This window comes from Meles meles, chromosome 18, assembly GCF_922984935.1.
Source record: "Meles meles chromosome 18, mMelMel3.1 paternal haplotype, whole genome shotgun sequence".
In the NCBI taxonomy this organism is placed as follows: Eukaryota; Metazoa; Chordata; class Mammalia; order Carnivora; family Mustelidae; genus Meles; species Meles meles.
In genome coordinates this window covers 51845163-51868333 of record NC_060083.1, presented here as the reverse complement: position 1 = coordinate 51868333, position 23171 = coordinate 51845163, and the positions used below count along the sequence as shown (strand labels likewise).

The window sequence follows — 23171 nt, the reverse complement described above, 5'->3', positions numbered from 1 at the left end:
ACACATTCTGAGTCTATAAGAATCTGTTCTGAAAAATGTCCTGTCACAATTTTGATCCAAATTTCTGTCTGTCGGTCAGTAGGACCTCCTGGTGTGCTATACACGTTAACACACAGTCTGTCCCAAATATTCTCCCCAAATCTATTATATTTCTACTGATCTTGCTTGTTGTAATTTTTTTTTTACTACACAAAGCCTTTTATTTCACTTGATTCGAATAGTGCTATCATTTATTTTATATGTCCTGGGTTTGCAAAAGTTTTAGGTCAGAAACCTCTTCTGATTCCTAGAGTTTGTTTTATTTGCAAGATTTCTGTTGTCTTGAGGCTTTTTGTTTGGGCCTTACAGATTTTTCAGTACATCCAGAATTTGTTTTTGTTTCTTTCTGTTTTTAAAGGACGATGATCTAATTTTATTTTCTTCCAGGAAAATGAAAGATTGTACCAGCATCATTTATTAACTAAAAATCTTTTCTCAGTGTATTGATAATGAATTTTGTTATTGAGTTTTTATTTTTACTGGTATTTAATTTTTTTCCCTTCCGGGTTTGGTGTCAGGCCTATCTCATAAAATGAACAGAGAAGTGGGGCGCCTGGGTGGCTCAGCGGGTTAAAGCCTCTGCCTTCAGCTCAGGTCATGATCCCAGGGTCCTGGGATCGAGCCCCGCATCGGGCTCTTTGCTTAGCGCAGAACCTGCTTCCTCCTCTCTCTCTCTCTGCCTGCCTCTCTGCCTACTTGTAATCTATCTGTCAAATAAATAAATCTTAAAAAAAAAAAAAATGAACAGAGAAGTATTCCGTCCTCCTCTACTGTCTCAAAGAATCTGTGTAATGCTGGAATTTGTCCTTCCTTAAATGCTTCCTTACATAAATATGTAGTTTGAAAGGGGAAAAGTATTTTATTTTATTTTTTTTTAAAGATTTTATTTATTTATTTGAGAGAGGGAAAGCATGAGAGGAGAGAGGTCAGCAGGAGAAGCAGACTCCCCGCCGAGCAGGGAGCCCGATGTGGGACTCGATCCCGGGACTCCAGGATCATGACTTGAGCCAAAGGTCAGGCAGTTGCTCAACCAACTGAGCCACCCAGGCGCCCGAAAAAGTATTTTAGCACCCTTTTCAGATAATTGTGGATTGTCTCTCACAAGTATTAGATTTTTAAAGTTACTTGCACTGTGGAACCTGAAACTTTTCATGCTCTGTCACAGTAAGTTCTGTTGGTCTACCCTGAACTTGGAATGGACTTTTTTTTTTTTTTTTAAAGATTTTATTTATTTATTTGACAGAGAGAGAGATTACAAGTAGGCAGAGAGGCAGGCAGAGAGCCCGATGCGGGGCTCAATCCCAGGACCTTGAGATCATGACCTGGGCCGAAGGCAGCGGCTTAATCCACTGAGCCACCCAGGCACCCTGGAATGGACTTTTTAACCAATGTGTGATCTTATGACAGCATGCATCACTCATTTGGAAAACATCAGTTCAATGAGTTATGTAGATTTCCAAATATTGAAAATTTCGTAGTACAATACCCAAACTTCACATTGGTTAATATCAATGCTCATTCTCATCAGAAAAGTCTTAGTAAAAGTCTTAGTATTAGAAAGCTCCCAAGCTCACAGTGAGACAGGTTCGTTTTGTTCGTTTTTCAGAGAATGTCTGCCAGATATCCAAGTCTGAATGACCACTGTTCGTCAGTCATTCTTTCAAATAAAAACAGTCTTCTGCAAAAACAGCAGCAGTTCCTAACTCACACAATCACACAAGCATGTTTCTTCTGGGCAGCCTTCATCCTTCAGTATGCAGTGTTAAGTTCTCTTTGCAAAGCTCCATTCCTTCACTCGGGATCAAAAAGAATGCATATCTGATTTAATAAAATAAAGAGTTTCATGGCTTGTTTCATCAGAAACATTCCTAAGTAAAATTGTTCATTTTTTTTTCCCTGTGACCATGTGGCCCTGAAGAATAGAACAATCACAAGAACGATGTGGTGCCACTGCCTTGATTTGGGCCAAGATACAGGTTCACCCAGTTTCGCATCTGCACCATCGTCAACATGGTAAAAAGATAAATAACATTTAAGTATTATTACAAAATATTGTTACAAAAACATTAAATACCATTACATAACATTTAAATATCATTACAAGTTTTGACCTCACAGACCTCATAAAAGAGTCTTGGGGACTGCGGGCTCATGGACAGCACTTTGAGAGCCACTACCCAGAGAAACTCTCACACATTTGTCAGGACACATGTACAAGACTGTCCATAAATTACTGTTTGTAAAAGCCAAAAATCAGAATAGACTCATCAAGAAAATGGAGAGGAACTGTGGCCGAGTCATGTAATAGAAATCTAGATGGCATAACAGGGATGATAATGGCAGATTCACCAATTACTACTGAACAAAACAAGTGATAGAATATATAAAGTCTGGGGGCGCCTGGGTGGCTCAGTGGGTTAAAGCCTCTGCCTTCAGCTCAAGTCATGATTCCAGGGTCCTGGGATCGAGCCCCGCATCAGGCTCTCTGCTCGGCAGAGAGCCTGCTTCCTCCTCTCTCTCTGCCTGCCTCTCTGCCTACTTGTGATCTCTGTCAAATAAATAAAATCTTTTTAAAAAAAGAATATATAGGGGCGCCTGGGTAGCTCAGTGGGTTAAAGCCTCTGCCTTCGGCTCAGGTCATGATCTCAGGGTCCTGGGATCGAGCCCTGCATCGGGCTCTCTGCTCCGCGGGGAGCCTGCTTCCTCCTCTCTCTCTGCCTGCCTCTCTGCCTACTTGTGATTTCTCTCTGTCAAATAAATAAAATATTAAAAAAAAAGAATATATAAAGTCTAGTACTATTTATATGAAATTTAAAACCTACTAAAATAAAAATATTTTCACTTTTAAGGATGCTGGCATTGGTGATAAGATCAACTTTAAAAACAAAGGAGGGAAATTATCATCAGAAAAAATCAGAATCAGGATAGTAGTTGCTCTTTTTAAAGATTTCTTTATTTATTGGAGAGAAAGAGCCCACACGCGAGTAGGGGGAAGACCATAGGGAGGAGGAGAGAGAGAATCCTTAAGCAGACTCCTCATTGAGCACCGAGCTGGATGCAGGACTCAATCCCAGGACCCTAAGAGCATGTCCTGAGCCGAAATCAAGAGTTGGCCACTTAACCACCTGAGCCACCCAGGTGCCCCAGTAGTTACCTCAAAAGAAGATGGAAACAATATGTTTGGGAAGGGTCAGACAGCAGGCTTCTGGAATATTAGCAACGACCTAATTCCTAGCCTGGGTGTTTTTTACAATGGTATTCCTTTGTATGATTATTATATTTTGTGAGATTGTGTGAGATATATCTGAATTTATATTCATATGAAATGTTTGAAAATATCAATTTTTTCATTTATTAGGTCAATAATGTAAATTTTGCTATCTTGGATTTATTTAAATTCTATATTTAATTAGCAGATTCACAAAGGTAAAAATGTCTAATTGGCATCACATGCGAGAAGGAAGCATCATCCCTTTTTATACAATAGGTAAGAATGTTCAATATAAGTGAAGGTGATGTTCAAAGGAAATTTTCTATTTTATTTCACAAAAAGAGCAATTTCTACAATCTGCTCTCTGAAAACTGATGGTTGCTCTGAAAATTGATCTCCCCTTGTTGTGTTGTCTCTTACTTCATTTTCAGTGACAACGGTTTTCCAAATGACTTAATCTATGTCAGAAATCTTTTTTAAGAATACTAAAGAAAAAACCCACTGCTTAATGATGCTCACTGTCACAGAACTCTGTGATGTAGATATCACAGGAAATGTGTTAACAATTACAAATGCAAACAAGTTCAAGTGTGTTTGTGAATGATAGGCTAAAGTTAAAATAAGGATCACGGTCTCTGAACATGTTTTCCCGTAATGCCCAAAATTAATTGGAAATTTAAAAGAACATTTTTGTAAAAGAACATTTTTAAATAGCTTATGGGTATACATATTTTTAAGCACAAAAAAACCTACTATAAGTTTTTAACTATAATAAAATAATACTGCAAATATTACTCATGCAACATCCGTGGTATTTACCACACAATCATAAATTTAAAATGAAAGTTGTATTTTTTAAAGTTTGATTTCTTAAGGCTAATTAACTATTTTAGGACTCTCTAAAGTTCAAACAGAATCAAGTCCTTCATTGAATGCTTCATGACACAGATGAACTCTGTAATATGTATAAAATTTCACATCAATTAATTCTCTCTATACTACTTGCCTTCTTTAACTTAAACATTAGAACCTCCTAATTTTTTATTGTAGACCTTAAAATTGACAGCCCTAGATTGCCATCACTACTCACGACAAAAGCCTCTGAAATAGATCTGAAATTTAAATACAAAAATAAGATTTAAGGAGTGGCAAAAATATGAGTAAATTTTTTTCATAATCTTATAACAAAAAGTGTTTTTCTAGGTATGATACAAAAACCAGAAGCCATAGAGAAAAGATAGATCCAGCTTTTAAGAGAAAACTTGCATACATTAAAAACAAAACAAACAAACAAAAAAAACAAGAGCACCTGGATGGCTCAGTGGGTTAAAGCCTCTGCCTTCAGCTCAGGTTATGATCCCAGGGTCCTGAGATCGAGCCCCACATAGAGCCCCCCATCAACCCTGCATCGGGCTCTCTGCTCAACAGAGAGCTGTCCCCCTCTCTCTCTGCCTGCCTCTCTGCCTGCTTGTGATCTCTCACTCTCTGTCAAATAAATAAAATCTTTAAACAAAACAAAACAAATAAACCAAAGACAGAGAAAAATGCTTGCAAGATATATGACACCGACCAGAATTTTTTTTTTTTTTATTTATTTGAGAGAGAGAGAGACAGCATGAGCCGGGCGGTGGAGCAGAGGGAGAAGTAGGCTCCCCACTGAGCAGGGAGCCCAATGCAGGACTCAATCCCAGGACCCTGAGATCATGACCTGAACCAAAGGCAGACATTTAAGTGACTCAGCCACCCAGGCGCCCCAGGACCGGAATTCTTTAACATAGAAATTGCTCAGGAAGGGTGGCTCAGTCCTGAGATTGAGCCTGCTTCTCCCTCCACTCCTTCCCCAACTCGTGCTCATGTTCGTCATGCTCTATCTCAAATAAGTAAATAAAATCTTTAAAAAGAAAGAGAGAGAGAGAGAAGGAAATACCAAGAGGTATAATCAGAAGAGATCTGAGACTCCCTTTAAAAAAAAAAAAAAGAAAGAAACTGCTCAGGAATCACAATGAAAACAAACAATTCAACGAAAACACGGGAAACTATAAGAAAGGATAGCTCCTAAAAGTAAAATTAAAACAGACAAAAAATATGTTCATTCTCATTTTGATAAATGTAAATATCAAAACAAAATACTATTTTCATGTCAACAATAATGAAAAATGTTTAGAATTGAATGTTGATGAAATGAGAAAAAACAGACATTTCTCATACACTATTGGTGCAAATATAAGCAGACATAATCTTTTTTAATAGCTTTATTGAAGGGCACCTGAGTGGCTCAATACGTTAAGCATCTACGTTCGGCTCAGTCATGATCCCAGGGTCCTGGGATAGAGGGTGGCATTGGGCTTCCTGCTCAGTAGGAAGCCTGTTTCCCCCTCTCCCACTCCCCCTGCTTGTGTTCCCTCTCTCACTGTCTCTCCCTCTGCCAAATAAATAAATAAAATCTTTTTAAAAAAATAATAGCTTTGTTGAAAAACACCTAATTCCCACACCATAATATTCACCTATTTAAAGTAACAATTCAACAGCTTTTACTGTATCAGAGAATTAGGCAACCATCCTCACTCACAATCTAATTTCAGCACATTTTTAGCACTCCACAAAAGAATTCTCATATCCCTTAGCCATCACTCTCCCATTCTTCCTACACCGGCAGCCGTACACACAGAATCTTATTTGAAGGGCAATCTGATGATCAAGAAAAAATTTAAGTGTGCAACCCTGTGAATGAGCAATTCCATTTCACAGAATGGATCGTATAAGAATAAGTATGGGAGGGGCACCTGGGTAGTTAAACCTCCAACTTTTTATTTCAGCTCAGCTCATGATCTCAGGGTGGTGGGATTGAGCCCTGCGTGGGGCCCCTTGCTTGCTGTGAAGTCCGCTTGAGGATTCTCTCCCTCCCTCTGTCCCTTCCACCACCCCAAAAAGAAAGCAGCAAATGATACACAAAGATATACACAGGGATGTTCCTCAAACACTATTACAGCAAAATTAATAACTTATACAGCTCAATCGGAAACTATTATGGTATAGTAAAGTAAAATGCAATGTAACTATTTAAAAGAAATAAAGACAAATTCTACATAGAAATATTATCAGACTATATATTTGAGTTAAAAAAACAAACTGAAGCAATGCTTATGATATTATTTATATTGAAAAATAAGCTATTCCTAGAAAATTTTGAAGAGAATACACACTAAATTTTTAGTTATGATTACCTCTGAAGGATGAGGGTTAGGTGTTGAGAAAATGAAGATTATATCTTTAATTTTATATTTCATTTTAAAATAAAGTAAACTCATTTTAAACGATGCTCTTCATTATTTTTAAAACACCACCCAGCAACAACAAAAGCATTTTTAAAGATTTTTTTAAAGATTTTATTTATTTATTTGACAGAGAGAGATCACAAGTAGGAAGAGAGGCCGGCAAAGAGAGGGGGGGAAGCAGGCTCCCCGCCGAGCAGAGAGCCCGATGTGGGAATTGATCCCAGGACCCTGAGATCATGACCCGAGCCGAAGGCAGAGGCTTAACCCACTGAGCCACCCAGGTGCCCCAACAAAAGCATTTTTAAATGAGAACATGCAAAAGACACACCAGGGTTTTCTTCAAAACAGAAAAGCATATATCATCATATCCACAAGTAAATATTTAATAAAAGCGACTTAAGCAAGTAGACATAAGATTATCCTAAAGGGTAACTATGATATCACAATATAACTATGTATTTAAACTTAGGAAAAAATCCAAGTTAGAAAAATATCTTTGGAAAACAGACAAAAATAATAAAACAATATGATTAGTATTTTCTATTTCAAATATGAGAATATTAAAAAATTCTATCCTACAAATACATGTTTGTATTACAAAATATAATTAGTATTTATGTATTTACAAAGGCAATATAAATTGCTACTTCCTCCGCCTTCAAATGGCTCCTGTTTCTCTTTGTCTTTTTTTTTTTTTAAGATTTTATTTATTATTTGAGAGAGAGAGCGCACAGATGGAGAGTGAAAGGGAGAAGCAGACGCCCTAACGACCAGAAAGTCCAATGCGGGGCTCAATTCCAAGACTCTGAGATCATGACCTGAGCCGAAGGCAGATGCTTAACCGACAGGCGCCCCTATCTTTGTCTTTTTATTTTTATTCTCATTTTTGCGCATAATATGTTCCTTACTTGTATCTTATAGTAACATACAATTTTCAATGAGCTTGTAAGTGTTAATTTTTATTCTAGAAGTGAAATTGTTAATGATACTAAACTTACAGAAACCCATCATTTCAATTTTATCATGTTTTAAGATATAATTCAATACCCCAAGGAAATATTTAGATATGCACCTAAAGATAGAGAGATTAAGGCTATTCTTCCCAGGATTATTTATATTAGTGAAAGTATATAAAAATCTCTATTCCCAACAATAGGGATAAGTTAAATTAACTGGGGATACTTCCATAATTTGAAATATGTTTCAGCCATTAAAAATAGATGCTTAGGAACAAAATTTAATAGAATGAAAATTACTCAAATTATACAAAAAAATACCGTATCATCTCAACTTTCTAAGGAAAAATTTAGATTTACGGAATACATAAAGAAAAAACTAAAAGGCAATACAATATTTTGCCAGTGTTTTTATTTCTAGGTGTTGGTTTTATGGGTGATTTTTATTTCCTTCTTTACACATGACTATATTTTCCAAAATTTCTTCAATAAAAATCCATAAATTATTTTATAATTATAAATGGCACTTTAAAAGAAAGATGAAACTAAGATAATTCTCATACTGGGGCAGCTCAGCCTATACTTTTAAAATATTTTAGTATGGAGAAAAATATGATAAACAAAAATTTCATAAGAAAGTCCAAAACAACTATGTAATTGCACAAAGGACTATTTTAGCCAAAATATATGCACTGGATATATTTTAAGATATGAAGTAAGTTGATGTTTACATGCAAACCTCTCAATGATGCCAAAAATATTCCTGTAGTATGCCAAAAAGAAAAACAAAAACATAAGGGCGTGGAAAAAAATAAAGCCACACACATTTAAAAATGAATTTCTGATGCAATACATGATAGCTTTAAATGCTTTTTTCCTCTCAGTCAACACATACGTGGGTAGCACTGGTACGTTCATGCCTGACCCAAGGTGTCATCATAAAGAATCAAGATATTAATTCATCAAAGACCCCCAAAAGATTCAAAAAGCCAGTACTTCCTTTCAATTATTTTAATTATTCTATGGTAAGCAGCCTCAACACTAAGAATTAGCATAAAACAAAAGTAAAAAGAAAAGTGGTTGGGAATGACTTGGAATGACTTGTAAAAAGAATTAGTGACAATTTGGAAAAGAAAGAAATTCAAAATAAGAGCTCAAAAGATGTGTCTATATAGAGAAGTATTTTCCTCAAAGGCTTTTTAAAATGTAGTTGTTTTTTATTTCAACAGTTTTTTTAAACACTAAGATTGCACCAAGAAACAAAACCCCACATGCCTTAAACTGGAACCACGAAATTCATGACAAATAGTACTGAGATCAGCAGCAACAATTCCACCAGATTTAAAGTTAAAAGAAAAAACTGCCTTTCCTCTTCCATTATCAACAAAAAACAAATTATATGCTCATGCTATTGTTTGGAATATCTAAGAAAAAAGAAATCAATGTCCTTTGTGATATTTTATAAATAGGGTGATGAGAAGACCCTTTCATGTTGAAAATCACCAAACTGAAATTAAATTTTAGAAATTCTTAGAAGCATCCTCATTAAAATGAAAGAAAAAATAATGAAAGATAAAATTATTTAATTAAATTTATTAGAAACATTAAGTCCAATAACATCTTTCACATTTGTACATTTAAACTACAATTTACAAGTTCCATACATACTCCTTATTCTCATTAATTTTGGTAATGACCCTGTGACATCAATAATTCCCCTCTATTTAAGCAAAAACTAAACTAATATTCTTGACTTCCCCGGCTAATATGACTACAGAACGGTAAGGCAAATTAAGGACATAGTTTTTCATATTCCTAATCTGACAGTCTTCTATCACACCACACAGATGACCAAAGCGTTTCACTGGTGTCATAAGCAAAAATAAAAATAATAATGATGATTTTCAGATTTCCTAGAATAGAAATTTTAAAAAGAAAATCATAAAGCAAATTAACCTTCATTTCATGTCTACTATATGTGAAGCGTACAGGTACTCACAGACCATAAAATCTTCATACTAATCCTGTAAAGCAGGTGTCTCCCAAATTAGACAAGGAAACTGGGACTCAGAGGGGGTAAGTATCTGCCTGTTTTCACACAGCAAATAAGTAGGAATTAAATTCAGGTATTCTTGACTCCGTAGTTTATACTTTTAACCAATAAACAATACTGCCTCTTGGATAATTCTGTTTTTCAATGACCAAAGAAAGACAGTATATTATGTTATATATCAACCATAGCATAGCTTAATTCCGCAGATCAATTTAAATAGTAGAAACAGTTAAGAATAGCAAAAGTAGAAAGTTACATCAAAATCAGGTTGAGATAAAGGCAGGATGGAGGGATTCACTGAGGTCAAAGACACTGCTTCTGAAACCTGCCCTCTCCCCAGGCCCTGACACGCAGGAATGCATAGTCAGAAGACAGTCCCCTCAGCACTCACAGAAAGTGGGAGATGTACACACACACACACACAAAAAAACAGAAACACAAGACTTGCCTGCCCTACATCATTATTTTACATTTAAACCAAAGACAACCTCTCCCTACCGTGCATAATTATTCAGACCTGAAAACTCATATGATATAAAATACAAAACCTGTGTTCATTATTCGATACTCAGAAATATTTCAATCCTACCTCCTTCTCATGCATGAAGAGATGATCATCATGGAAACTGCTGGACTTTCTCAGACTGAATTTGGGAGTCATCTGTTGAATGAGTAAGAGTTATTCAATACTTTTTCAGCCTGCCTTCTCATTAACCAAAAAGGAAACTCTAAATTGTCTGAAGTTCATGCCAAAATAATACTGACATAGGAGAAAAAAGTGATTTATTCACTCACAAGTGATAGGATTAATAAGACTATTATGCTTCATAATGTGGACTTTTGTTCTTTTCTGTAAATGACCTAACAATTACTTTATTTAAAAGTATCTGTCCATAAGGGGGCGTGTAGGTGGCTCAGTGGGTTGAGCACCTGACTCTTGATTTCAGCCCAGGTTCATCATCTCAGGGTCGTGGGGCTCCATGCTCATTGTGGAGTCTGCTTGGGATTCTCTCTCCCTCTGCCCATCCCCGCACTTGTGCATGCACTCTCTTTCTCACTCACTCTCCTTCAATGAATAAATAAAATCTTAAAAAAAAAAAAATCTGTCCATAGAAAAAGTCCAGTGACATTCCCACCTACCAGAGAAACTGGGATTGGCTTCTGTCTCAGGTATCGAGGATTTTCTATCTGAAAATTTGAGATAGAAATTAATAATTTGGTTAATTATTAATTATATTTTTGAGTTTTAATTTTTGCATTTAATTATTTGATAAAATGTTGAATTAAGCTGCTTTACAAAAACATTTTCTATGTATCTTAATATTGAGTTTGTGTTTTAGGATGGGTATTGTATGATATGCTTTCAGTAGCCCACTAACAAATAAAAATAAAGCATAAACTCCTTTACAGACAGAAATGCACCTTCATGATCCTCTTACAGCCTAACTGCCCAATTCGTTTCCACTACTCCTCCCGACACGTTTTATACCCCAGCACCCTGGCTGACTTACACTGCTGAAACATGGTAGTCTTCCTGGGCCTCTCCACGTCTAGGCACCACTCCGTGCCCCTCTAACCCCTACCTAATCAGCTTTCAAGTCTCAATTTCATAACTATACAGCCAGGCCGGTTCAGCGCATGAATCCTGACATTCACCTCCAGAATAATTACCAGAGTAGAGAATTCCTTTGGGACTCCTCCTGCATCTACCTTTCAGGCTCATGTACCTCCTCAGTATACCCTGTATTTCACGGACACTAAATGACTTGCCTTACCTTGAAAAGCACTACCTTCTCTCCCAAATCTGAGTCTTTGCAACCTATGAAATCATTCTCCCAACTTCGTCTTGTGGTTCACTTACTCAAGACTCTTCGCCAAGATATTTAATTAAGTTCCTCCTACTCAGATAGTACCTTCTATAATCGAACATCTGTCTTCTGTAAAAGAGTGTAAACTCTGAAAACAGATTATGACTGTCACAACCCTTCTATCCCTAGCATCCACCAAAGGGCCCGGCAAGTGATGGGTGCCCACTAAATATTCATTAAAAAGAAAGGATGGGGGGCGCCTGGGTGGCTCAGTGGATTGAGCCTCTGCCTTCGGCTCGGGTCGTGATCCCAGGGTCCTGGGATCGAGCCCCGCATCAGGCTCTCTGCTCCGCAGGGAGCCTGCTTCCTCCTCTCTCCCTGCCTGCCTCTCTGCCTACTTGTGATTTCTCTCTGTCAAATAAATAAAATAAAATAAAATAAAAAAAAGAAAGGATGGAAGGAGGGTAAGAGGGAGGAAGGGAGGAAGGGGCACAATGTACCTGATCCCACCCTCTAACCAAGCTCCTAAAGTATCCTATGTGTCTCTCACAGCACATTCTAAGTGTTTATCAGTATGTCTCCACGTCTGTCTTTATGCACAACAAGTGCAAGGATAATGATGTCTCAGTTTTGTATTCCTGGTAACTAGCACAATACCTAATCTGTAGTAGCCTTTCAAGGAAGTATTTATTGAATGAATATACTGTATGGTAAACTAGAAACACTGATTATTGTCCCAACTATTTTGTTCACAAGTGAAGTGATAATTAAAAATCATTATCAAAGGGATGCCTGGGTGGCTCAGTCAGTTAAGCATCTGCACTCGGCTCAGGTCATGATCTCAGGGTCCTAGGATCGAGTCCTGCATCAGGCTCCCTGCTCAGCGGGGAGCCTGCTTCTCCCTCTGCTGGCTGCCTCCCCTGCTTGTGCTTTCTCTTTCTCTCTCTCTGTGACAAATAAATAAATAAGATCTTTAAAAAAAATCATTATCACGGAACTCTAATCTCTTGACATCTTAAAGTTATAATTTACAACACAGATAATCTCAAAATGTACAAGAATATAAATACAACACTAACCATGACTTCAAGCTAGAACGGTTTTTACCCTGAAGTATACCACTGGCATCAAATAACAAATTTTGTCAAACATATATTATCAGAATCTACTCCTCCAAAATCTGTGTTTTCAAAAAGCTCCTCAAATGACTTGTTATAGGTTTATAATCATAGAAATAAACAACCTACACTCAAGTTCATAATAAATAAGGATGCATGGACCAATTAATCAAAGAATACAGCAGCAACGAAATTAAAAATAGAACTGATTATTCATGTTTAAAAAACATAAAAGCCTCTATAGCAACAGATAAGATCTGAAGAGTAACTATATTTTAGCATCTAGATAAGGATTAATTTACAAAACAATTTTCTTTTGCCTGAAGACTGATTCCTATAAATTAATGGCAACTGTCTGAATTTAAATTTCTCTCCCCATCTTCCAGAAACCCATACAGATCAACAAAGAAAGCACATTAAAAAACCCATCACCAGGTCTACAACATAACAAGAAGAGATTACTAAAACCCTCGATTTACATGTAAGTGACCAAAGAAAGATCACAGATCAGCAGAATTAGATCCGGAGCCAAACCAGAGTGACAGCATGGAACAAAAAGGGAAGTGCCTCAGGGTCCTAGTGGTGTTGGAATATAAATGTCATCAAACACTGACTTGTAAAAGGAGAGTGGTCTACCTTTCCCGGGTTGCACCAAAAAACCTGATGGATCTCTTTTTAAGTACTTCAGTTGTCTAACAAACCTTCTTAAGTTTAAGTAACCAGTATAAATCTCATTCATTAAACTTACAAATACGGCAAATTTTATATTCTTTTATAGGTTCTCGTACTTATTTATTTTTTTTTCAGCGTAACAGTATTCATTCTTTTTGCACAACACCCAGTGCTCCATGCAAAACTAATTAAATCCATTTGTAAATGAGAAGAAACATTTCTCAAAGGTGCCCTTAAAAGTGATTGTTAAAATTTGCCAGACTTATAAATAAATAATAGAATTTGTAAACTAAAAAAAAAAAAAAAAAACCTGATGGATCAGAGTGCTGGAGCCCGAAGAATCAAAAGAAGGGTGTGAAAAAGTATAAAGAACTTTCTTATAAATAAGAAAAGGTTCTTAGGAAGGAACCACTTATGCAATTGAGAGAGGCCCCTTGGAAGGAAGTTTGTCCATGACGGAGGGAAAGAAAGAAGGAACTGAAGAAAAAGAACCCTGGAGAAACAAGACAGAAGCAAAGAAGCAGAGGATGACGGGCCAAAATGACAACCCCAAGAGGCAGAACTTTACTAAAGAAAGTGAACTTCAGTGGAGCCGGAGAAGAAGGCCTTCCTAAACCAAGAAATAAAGTAAGCTACCCAAGCCATCCATCCCGTACAACTACTGGCTACCTCTTGTTCAAAAACATCTAACACCAGTAATCGTGAACAACAACAACAAAAAGAATCCAACATCCATAAAAACTTCCTATAAAAAACAGAAAACCAAAATCAAAACCTGTCAATAGTAGGAATTACTTTTTTTTAAAGCCATGAAATAGAAGAAAACAGTAATATGGGCCTCCTTTGGCCTCCCCTGTGTCCAGGACTTTCATTCATTAGGGTTTTTTACGCAACCCACTTGACATAGACCACTTTCCTGCAGCTCAGTGTTTGACGATGTTTCTGTCCCACCGCCAGGACAATATGTATTCAAGTATAACTTCTAAATACATTCAGGAAGTTCGTAAAGAACACTACAAATAAAGACAGAAAACAGAAAGACATTAAACAGGAGCTGACCAAGTAAGAGCTCAGCGAATTTGCGAGATGCCAAACTGATACATGAAAGTCAGCTGCGTTTCTGTAAATTAGCAAAAGTCACTTAGGAAAAGAAATTAATTTTATAGAGATATCATTTGTAATCACAAAACAACATATAATTCCTGAAAGCAAATCTAAGAAAATACACATAAGCCCTTTGTGCAGAAAATAATTCAGACTTTTTGAAAAATATTAATAATGAAATAAATAGTGAAACCATGTTTTTGGACAGTCTCAATATTATAAAAATGACATTCTCCTTAGCTTGATCTAGTGACTAAATTTATCCAAACCAAAATCTCTATAGGGCTTTGGTAAAACTTAATAAGCTCACTATAAAATGTATATAAATAAATAGACAAGAATAGCCAAGACATGCCTGCAGAAAACAGTCAAGGTGGAGTGACTTACTAAGATATAATAAAACTATAGTAATGAAGATAAGTCAATGGAATCAACTAGAGAGTACTGGAAATTCAAATAAATGTGAGAACATGACTCATGAAAATCTAGCTTTGTGAATTATTGAGAAAATAAAGCTGTGTTCATTAAGTGGAAAAGAGTGAGATCTGATTCCTTCTTGTACCACATATGATAAATTTCCAGTGGATTAAATACTTAAAATTATGGACGCCTGGGTGACTCAGTCGGGTAAGTGTCTGCCTTCAGCTCAGGTCATGATCCCAGGGTCCTGGGATTGAGTCCCACATCAGGCTCCTTGCTCAGTGGGGAGCCTGCCTCTCTCTCCCTCTGCTTGCTGTTTCCTCTGGTTGTGCTCTCTCTCTCTGACAAACAAATAAAATCTTTAAAAAAATACTTATAATTAAAAGCAGAACCATAAAGCCTTTCAGAAGACAACTTCAAAGAATGACTTGAGGTGCTTGAGTGGCTCATTCAGTTAAGAGTCCAACTCCTGATTTCAGCTGAGGTCATGGTCTCAGGCTTATGAGATCGAGCCCCTCGTGGAGTTCCATGCTGGACATGAAGCCTGCTTAAGATTCTCTCCCTCTCCCTGACTTTATAGCCTCAAAGTAGAAAAGATTTCTTAAGCAAGAACCAAAACAAAACAAAACAAAATGCATAAACAAAAAGGAAATTAAAATATTTGACTTAAGTAAGAACTTCTCTCCAAAAAAGATATCATGAGTAAAATGAAAAGATAAGCCATAAACTGGGAGATGTTTGCAGAAATGATCAGTCTCCAAAATGTGTAAAGAAGGTCTTTAAAATTGAATAAAAGAAATAACAATACAGGTTTTTTTTAAATGTGAAAAACATGAGACACATTTTACTTACAAAGAAATCTGAATAACTAATACATGTAGAAATATATGTGCAATCTTTTCAGAAATATGCAAATGTAAAGTAATTCCAGAGCTAGATGGCATTTTATAGCCCCCAGATTGGTACACATTAAAAATTTGACAATAAAAGTGTTCCAGATGGTGCACCACTGGTGGGTATATGAATTAATACATTCATTTTGGGAAGCATTTATTAAGTAGAGATAATAATAAAACCCACTTAAATACCGTACCAGAGAAAGAGGCACATTCTTTAGTAAATAACACTGTACTATATATACACAGCTTTTTGAAAAATAGAGGCAGCAAATTTCCAACAGGCAGCAAAGTACACTCAATAAATATTTATTGTCTGAAGGTATATATATGAAAAGTAAGTAACCATTCTCTATTTTTGGAATGGAGAAAACCAGCCAAGAAAGTAAGTTCTTCAAAAACACACCCAAACCTGCAAATACATAAAACCCTAATTCATGAAGCAGAATTAAATAGAAGGGGAAAAATAAAGGAAGGGGGAAACGGAATTCTCAAAGATGCTCAAGCTCTAATTAAGCTTAAAATTTAAAACCAAAAGCCAAGAAAACCATCTGTGACTTATTTTGACACAGCTCTACATTTACAAGCAGAGTACAAAATATTGGTTTAGCTAATTACAATGTAGCCTTTCAACTATGCAGAAGTGACTCCTGTTTCATCCTCTGCATCTTTAAAAGCCATTAAATACGGAAGTTAAAGTCTCATTCTGTTATCATAAATTTTCTTTCTCAAGTTGACCAAAAAAAAAAAAAGAAGAAAATGAAAAGGTCTATTATAATATTTAACAGCAACAATGAACACTGTAAACAAGTACAAATCTTCTTTCTGTTGTTGTTCATTTACAGTACACTGAGTTTGTCTCATAACCACTTTCAATATGTAATGAGAATTATCCATAGTAAAGCATGTTCTTGTGTCTACTTGGGGGAAATAAGCAATCTATTTTCTGATTTTTATAACAGCAGCCAGATGTGCTTTGAAGTTAAATGTTCCCACTTTGTAATCCACCAGCAAATGGACTTGAAGCAATCTATAAACAGTCTTAACATTTACTTTTTTCATGCTCTTTTGGAAAATTTCTTGTTCTCTCATAATACCTCAAGAAAGAAGACCACAATAAAGAATGTCCAAAATGGAAGATAAAAAGGATTTATGTAAAACATTAAATTCTAACAAAATATTACACAGAAAACAAAGCCAAAAAAATTAAGTTCCAATAGCAAGAATGACTCACACGACCAACACTTCTTGTTTAAAGAGCAAACAGAATCACAGTAATAAAATACATAATAGTTTAAACTAGACACAAATACAGATACCTGAATGCTTTTTAATGAAAACTGGCTTTTGACATTTTATTTTGGTTAGTGTTTTAGCCAAACTGGTTACAAAGGGTTCTGTCAGATTATTTCTTTGGATTATTCAGGATTTTGGTCAAACTGATCAAATATCCCTTATAGACTAATGTTGACCAATTAGAGAGGGTCTACGATTCCAGAAAAACAGACATTTTATCTAATATTTTAGCTGCCTTACAAGAAAGGGCATGATCAAGCAATATATTACTAGTACCACAACTAAAATAAATGTTTTTAAGTCACGGCATCTGTCAGAAGTGCCAAAATTCTCCCAATAGCGTAAAAAAAATTCAGTTCTCAATGTCAAACCAATTATGCTCCAAAATAATATTTTTTTTTAAAGAATTTATTTATTTATTAAACACACAGAGAGAGATCACAAGTAGCCAGAGAGGCAGGCAAAGAGAGAGGGGGAAGCAGGCCTCCCGCTGAGCAGAGAGCCCAACGCAGGGCTCGATCCCAGGATCCTGAGATCATGACCCGAGCCAAAGGCAGAGGCTTAACCCACTGCGCCACCCAGGTGCCCCCAAAATAATGTTTCTTAAGTCAACATTTTAGAACTTGAAAAATGCTTTTCCTCAGAAATAATACTACAACTGTAAGTTCATTCATTGGTTTACTCACATTTCAACAAACATTTAATGAGCACAAATTAAATACAGATATATAATGGCATAGTCCCTTGGCACAAGGAAAAGCAATTAAGCCAAAGGAACAGAATGGAAACAGACACGTACTATCACCTGATTTATGAGACAGATAAAACCGTGGTACACCAGGAATAGTCTTCTCAATAAATGTGAGTGTCACCTGGAGATAGATTACATATATATGTGACAAAAATAAATCTTAACACTCTATCTTATATACCGAAATCACCTCCAGATGGTATGTAATCTAAACAGAAAAAGTGAGGCACCTGTGTGGCTTAGTCGGTTAAGCGTCTATCTTCAGCTCAGGTCATGATCTCAGTGTCCTGGGCTAAGCCCCACACTGGGCTCCCTGTGGAAATGGAGCCTGCTTTTTCCCTCTCCTCCCTGCTCGTTCTCTCTCTCACTATCCTCTCTCAAATAAATAAAAACTTTAAAAAATAAACAAATACAACACAATAAAGTAAAACAACAGGGCTGCTAGAAGACAACATAGGAGAATATCTAAAGATCTTAAATAGAACACAAAACAATACTAATCACATAGTGAAAAGATAAGAAAATGAACTGCATTAAAATGTCCATTTTCTGTTCATCAAAAATGCCAGTAAGAGACTGAAGGAAAGCAACAAAGAGAAAATATTTATAATACTCCAAAAGGACTCTTACCCAAAATAGATACAAAACTGTGACATATCAGTATGAAAAAAGCAAACAACCCAACAGGAAACCTGGCCAAGGCACAAGTAGGCACTTGACCCTGCGAGAGGCCATCTAAACTGTCAACAACTTCTGAACAGTCACCTAACTGTATTAGTCACTGGGAAAATACATACAAACACCACACAAAGCAATGTCACCGACCACTCTCATGGCTAAATTTTTTTTAAGTAAAAAAAAAATTCACTGACAATCCCAAAGATTGAAGAGAAAGTAGAGAAGCGAGAGCTGGCCCTTGGCTGAGGAGGAGGAAACCCAGCAGTCACCTCAGAAAACAGTCAGGCAGTATTCTGTGCCAAACAAACAGCTCTCTTCTACACAACAAATTACCCCAAACCTTCAGAGCTTCAAACTATACCCATTTTATTGAGCTCACAGTTCTGTGGGTCAGCAAGCTGGGCAACTCATCTGTTGGAACCGCGCATCTCAACTTACTCTTTCGTCTTCCTCTTCCTCTTTTGTTTACTAGACCAGCGTGACAGCGCCAAGGTGCCTAATGAGGACAGTTCCCAACAGGCCCGGGGGAGGAAGGCTCCAGTGAGCAGACCCACCAGGCTTCCGACGGAGAGCAAAGGCATATTCCCATCTGCTAACTGTTTACAGGCACCCCTGGCCCTTGACGGGCAAGTTCACTCCTCCCAGATGGCCCCCAGCCTCCAGGTGGGTCTGCCTGCCTCTAGGGTGCTGTTCACCCTCTGGAACTACCTGTGGGATTTGGGGGACACTCACTCCTGCTGACCTTGCCCAGCTCCCACTGCCTATCTTGAGAACTAACCCTGCACTAATCCCACACTCCACCCAGATCCTGCTCTGGGGCTACGGTGCAGAGTCCTCACTGTTCCTTTGCTTCTGGTGGGAGTGAGACTTTGCCATCAGCATGTGGACCCACAGTGGGAGTGGGCAGGTGACTAGTAACCAGGATGGAAGGCCCTGGAAAGTCCTCTTCCCAGCCCCCAACCAGGGCTTCAGAAAAAGAGAAAAGAAAAAGGAAAAATGTACGTAAAGATAGTAAAGCATGAAATACACATACATTATATTGGCAGAGTAAGAAAGCCTCCCCAAAACTAAAGATTAAAATGCTCAGAGAGGAAGGAAAAAAAAAAAGGAAGAAAATTTAATTGCTAGGTTTAGTAAGTAAATCTCTACTTAAAATTATGTATTCCTAAAAAAAAAAAATACTAACACACTCCTGGAGAAAGAAAGAATATATTTGATGGAAAAAATGTATGTTTAACAAAATCTAGAAAATTATTCTGGAACATCTAATGCATCAGAACAAAGGTGTATGAAAGTCATGCCAGCAATATAAAAAATGCACCCTTAATGCAGAGCACTAAAATTAACTACTATTAACTGATCATTCACAGGAAGAAAAAAAGTGCATCACACATTCTCACACAAAACTAAAATCAAAGCAAAATCTAACCTTTTTAATACACTGGATTCTTAAATTATTCTACTGTGATCAAAAGATATAGTTCAGCCTGATTAATGTATAGATGTTACATAAAAATGCAAGACTTTCATATTTTACACTGTTAGTGAACTCTTTGAACAATAAAAGTGTGAAACAAAACCCAGGCAGACCTAGTTTTAAGGTACTACCTCAAAATATTTTACATCTTTTGTTTTAATTTTATTATATAAATGAAAAATTTAATCCTCTGAACAGTTAAATAATTGGGCAAAGTACTGTGTGTGCTAAGAAATGTGCATCAGAAGTTCCGAATAGCTAAGGGCAAAGGCAAGTTTAAAAGGAGAGCCCAGAATTCCACTTTCCACTTTGATACTGCTTTCTGGCAAATATCAAAACAACTGTCTTTCTGGGGGTTTTCCTGTGCTCTTCTCCCATGGTGGTAACTTAGGCCTTCCCTCCAGTGGCAGCTTCCCCTCCACCTTCAAACATAACAGTGTGTCTCTTTTTTTTTCTTTTTTTTTTTTTTTAGATTTTTTATTTATTTATTTGACAGAGAGAGATCACAAGTAGACAGAGAGGCAGGCAGAGAGAGAGAGAGGGAAGCAGGCTCCCTGCTGAGCAGAAAGCCCAATGCAGTACTCGATCCCAGAACCCTGAGATCATGACCCGAGCCGAAGGCAGCGGCCCAACCCACGGAGCCACCCAGGCGCTCCCAGTGTGTTTCTTTTAACTTACCATTCCCCTCTTGTTATTAATTCTCTCTCTTCTCTTTCACTAACATGCTCCCAAAATGGCTAGGAGATTCATATTCCTTTAAATTCTGATCCATTCCCTACCTTCTAATCATGCCCCTTATAGGAGTTAGCTGTCTCTACTCTGCCCCCTGAAGACCAGCTGTCCAGCCTCTGGGTGCAGCCACCACTGGAGCAGTACGACTACGAAGTAGGATTCCAGCCCTCGAGTCTCATGAACCTCCAAACCTTGACCTCCCCAAAGTGTCCGACCATCTCTTCAAACTCCACCCATCTAAAAGGAAACTTGTAACTCTTCAAATGATTTCCCGCATCTGACAGTTAACTGAGCCAATGTTCCCATTTCCTAGAAGCAAACCTTTAGGTGCCCTTCCGGTCAGCTCACCCATCAGTCACTAGCATCCTTTACCCTCTTTGAATGTCTTTTCTTTCAACAACGTCCATCTTCACAGAAATCACACTAACCTGCCGTTCACCACAAACACTGAAAAGATGACTGGCTCCCTTTCTCCAATTCCTACTCACATCCACCATAACCTTCAAAATGCCACCAAGTTGGGCGCCTGGGTGGCTCAGTGGTTTAAGCCGCTGCCTTCGGCTCAGGTCATGATCTCAGGGTCCTGGGATCGAGTCCCACGTCGGGCTCTCTGCACTGAAGGGAGCCTGCTTCCCTCTCACTCTCTCTGCCTGCCTCTCTGCCTACTTGTGATCTCTCTCTGTCAAAATTAATAAATAAAATCTTTAAAAAAAAAAAAAACATTAAAAAAAAATGCCACCAAGTCAATTTTCCCAAAGCACCGCTTTCATTAAAGACCATTATTAGAAGGAAGGGTTTTAGGTTTTTTAAAATAACAATCGCTACCGTCAGTGAAGAGGTAAAAAAAAAAGAAAGAAAGAAAGAAAGACAATCCCACATACTGCTGGTTGGAGAATAAATTGGTATATGCCTTCTGGGGGCAATGTACCAGGAAGGGATATAACCTGAGAATATAACCTGAGAAAACAACCAAATATGTACACAAAGATTCTTAATGGGTGTTACTTACATTAGCCATAAACTGGGAGCAACCGAAATGCCCAAAAATAGCAGAATGCTTAAATAAGCTACGGAATACCCATCCAAAAGAAAAATTAGTGCTATGGTTAATATTCATATTTATAGAACTATTATAAACTTAGAGCAAATTTAAACAGCGCAAAATGGTATTTGTAATATGACCCCAATTTTGTTTAAATATTAATTTTATAAATATACACAGGAAAAAAAGGAGGGAAGAAAATATATAGCAAAAGGCTAAACCATCTCTCAGTGTTAAGATTTTCAAACATACTTTATTTCTCTGATTTTCTATATTTTTCAAATTTTCAAATTACAAATTATTTTATTAATAACAAAATGTGGGACGACTGGGTGGTTCAGTGGGTTAAAGCCTCTGCCTTCAGCTTAGATCATGATCTCGGGGTCCTGGGATCGAGTCCCGCATTGGGTTCTCTGCTCAGTGGGGAGCCTGCTTCCCCCCCACCTCTGCCTGTCTTGTGATCTCTGTCTCTGTCAAATAAATAAATAAAATCTTTGAAAAAAAATGCGATAAAAATTGTTATAACCCCCTTTTTATTTCCTCAAAGCTTTTAAGTGGCATCAGGCAAAGTGGACCATAGAAGGAAAAAATAAACCTCCAGGGCTCACTATTGCCTAAAATGCAAAAGCTAAACCACTCAACTTAGCATTCAAAGCTCCAATACAATCCACCTGATTAACATTGCCCCTCACCCACTACATAAGTCCCAAAGATCCAGTCATGACAGCTGACTTACACTACCCACATTTCTTCAGGCCTCTCTCTTCCTAGCTCTCCACCTCCACGCCTGTCTAGAAACATCCAGGCCCCTCTCGGTCTTTGCACCAAAAACAGCTGCCCATGATGGCAGCTCATCCAGGATATCTCCCAATTTTTTCAACCGTAATGACCTTGCTTCTCCAAGTCCTCCCTCCCCTTCCCTCCACTTTAGTATTCTACTAACTCATTATGATATTTTACCATACACTATCTTCAATTATTGTTTAACTAGGTATGAGTGTATCTCCTATTTAACCAATAAGAAAGTCAGCTTGTTGAGGGCAGGGACTGCTTTATGCTTCTTTGGAACGTTCTTTCTCTTTCCTGTACTCAAAGTCCTTCTCCCACAGTACTACTGCAGTACTGAGGCTGACATCCAATAATAGTCACTAAACAGAATCAGTTCAGGTGTTTTCCAAATATAATACAATTCTCCTACATTGATATACATACATAAAGTACTTTTTTTTTACCCCAAGATTCCAACTATTAAGGCGAGCTTCGATGTCGCTGTCATCCAAAGAAACAGCAGATTTTTTGGAATGAGCTTCCTGAAAGACAAAAGACAAAAGAGAGGAAGCGGGGGAAGGAAAGAGGGAAGGAAGAAATAGCAGAGAAAAGGAAGGAAGAAGAGAGGGACAGTGAGAGGAAAGAAGAAAGAAAAGACAGAAAACAGGACAAAATATATGTCATTCAGAGTAATGAGCGTTTTGTGTGCTTTTCTGGTAGTGCTGCCTTGCCCTCAAAGGAAAGGGTAAAGTTACAGCTGAGCTAGAGTTCTCAATTCTAAGTAATGACTGTTTATTAGAGCTATATTATAAATGACTGTTTATTATAGGACTTTTTAATGACTGTTTATTAGAGCTGCTTAGGGCTACGAAGTG

At 37.3% G+C, this 23171-nt stretch overlaps 1 protein-coding gene across 1 annotated transcript in view; it reads right to left on the bottom strand.

The window, feature by feature from the left end:
- Positions 1 to 23171, bottom strand: part of CEP112 (centrosomal protein 112) — a 409934-nt gene that overhangs the window by 344808 nt on the left and 41955 nt on the right. Inside the window, exons 6-8 of the mRNA XM_045984701.1 lie at positions 22761 to 22838; positions 10675 to 10722; positions 10124 to 10195 (exon numbers count right to left, since the gene is read on the bottom strand). Of these exons, the coding sequence (XP_045840657.1) occupies positions 10124 to 10195; positions 10675 to 10722; positions 22761 to 22838 (198 nt within the window). The remainder of the gene's footprint in view (positions 1 to 10123; positions 10196 to 10674; positions 10723 to 22760; positions 22839 to 23171) is intronic.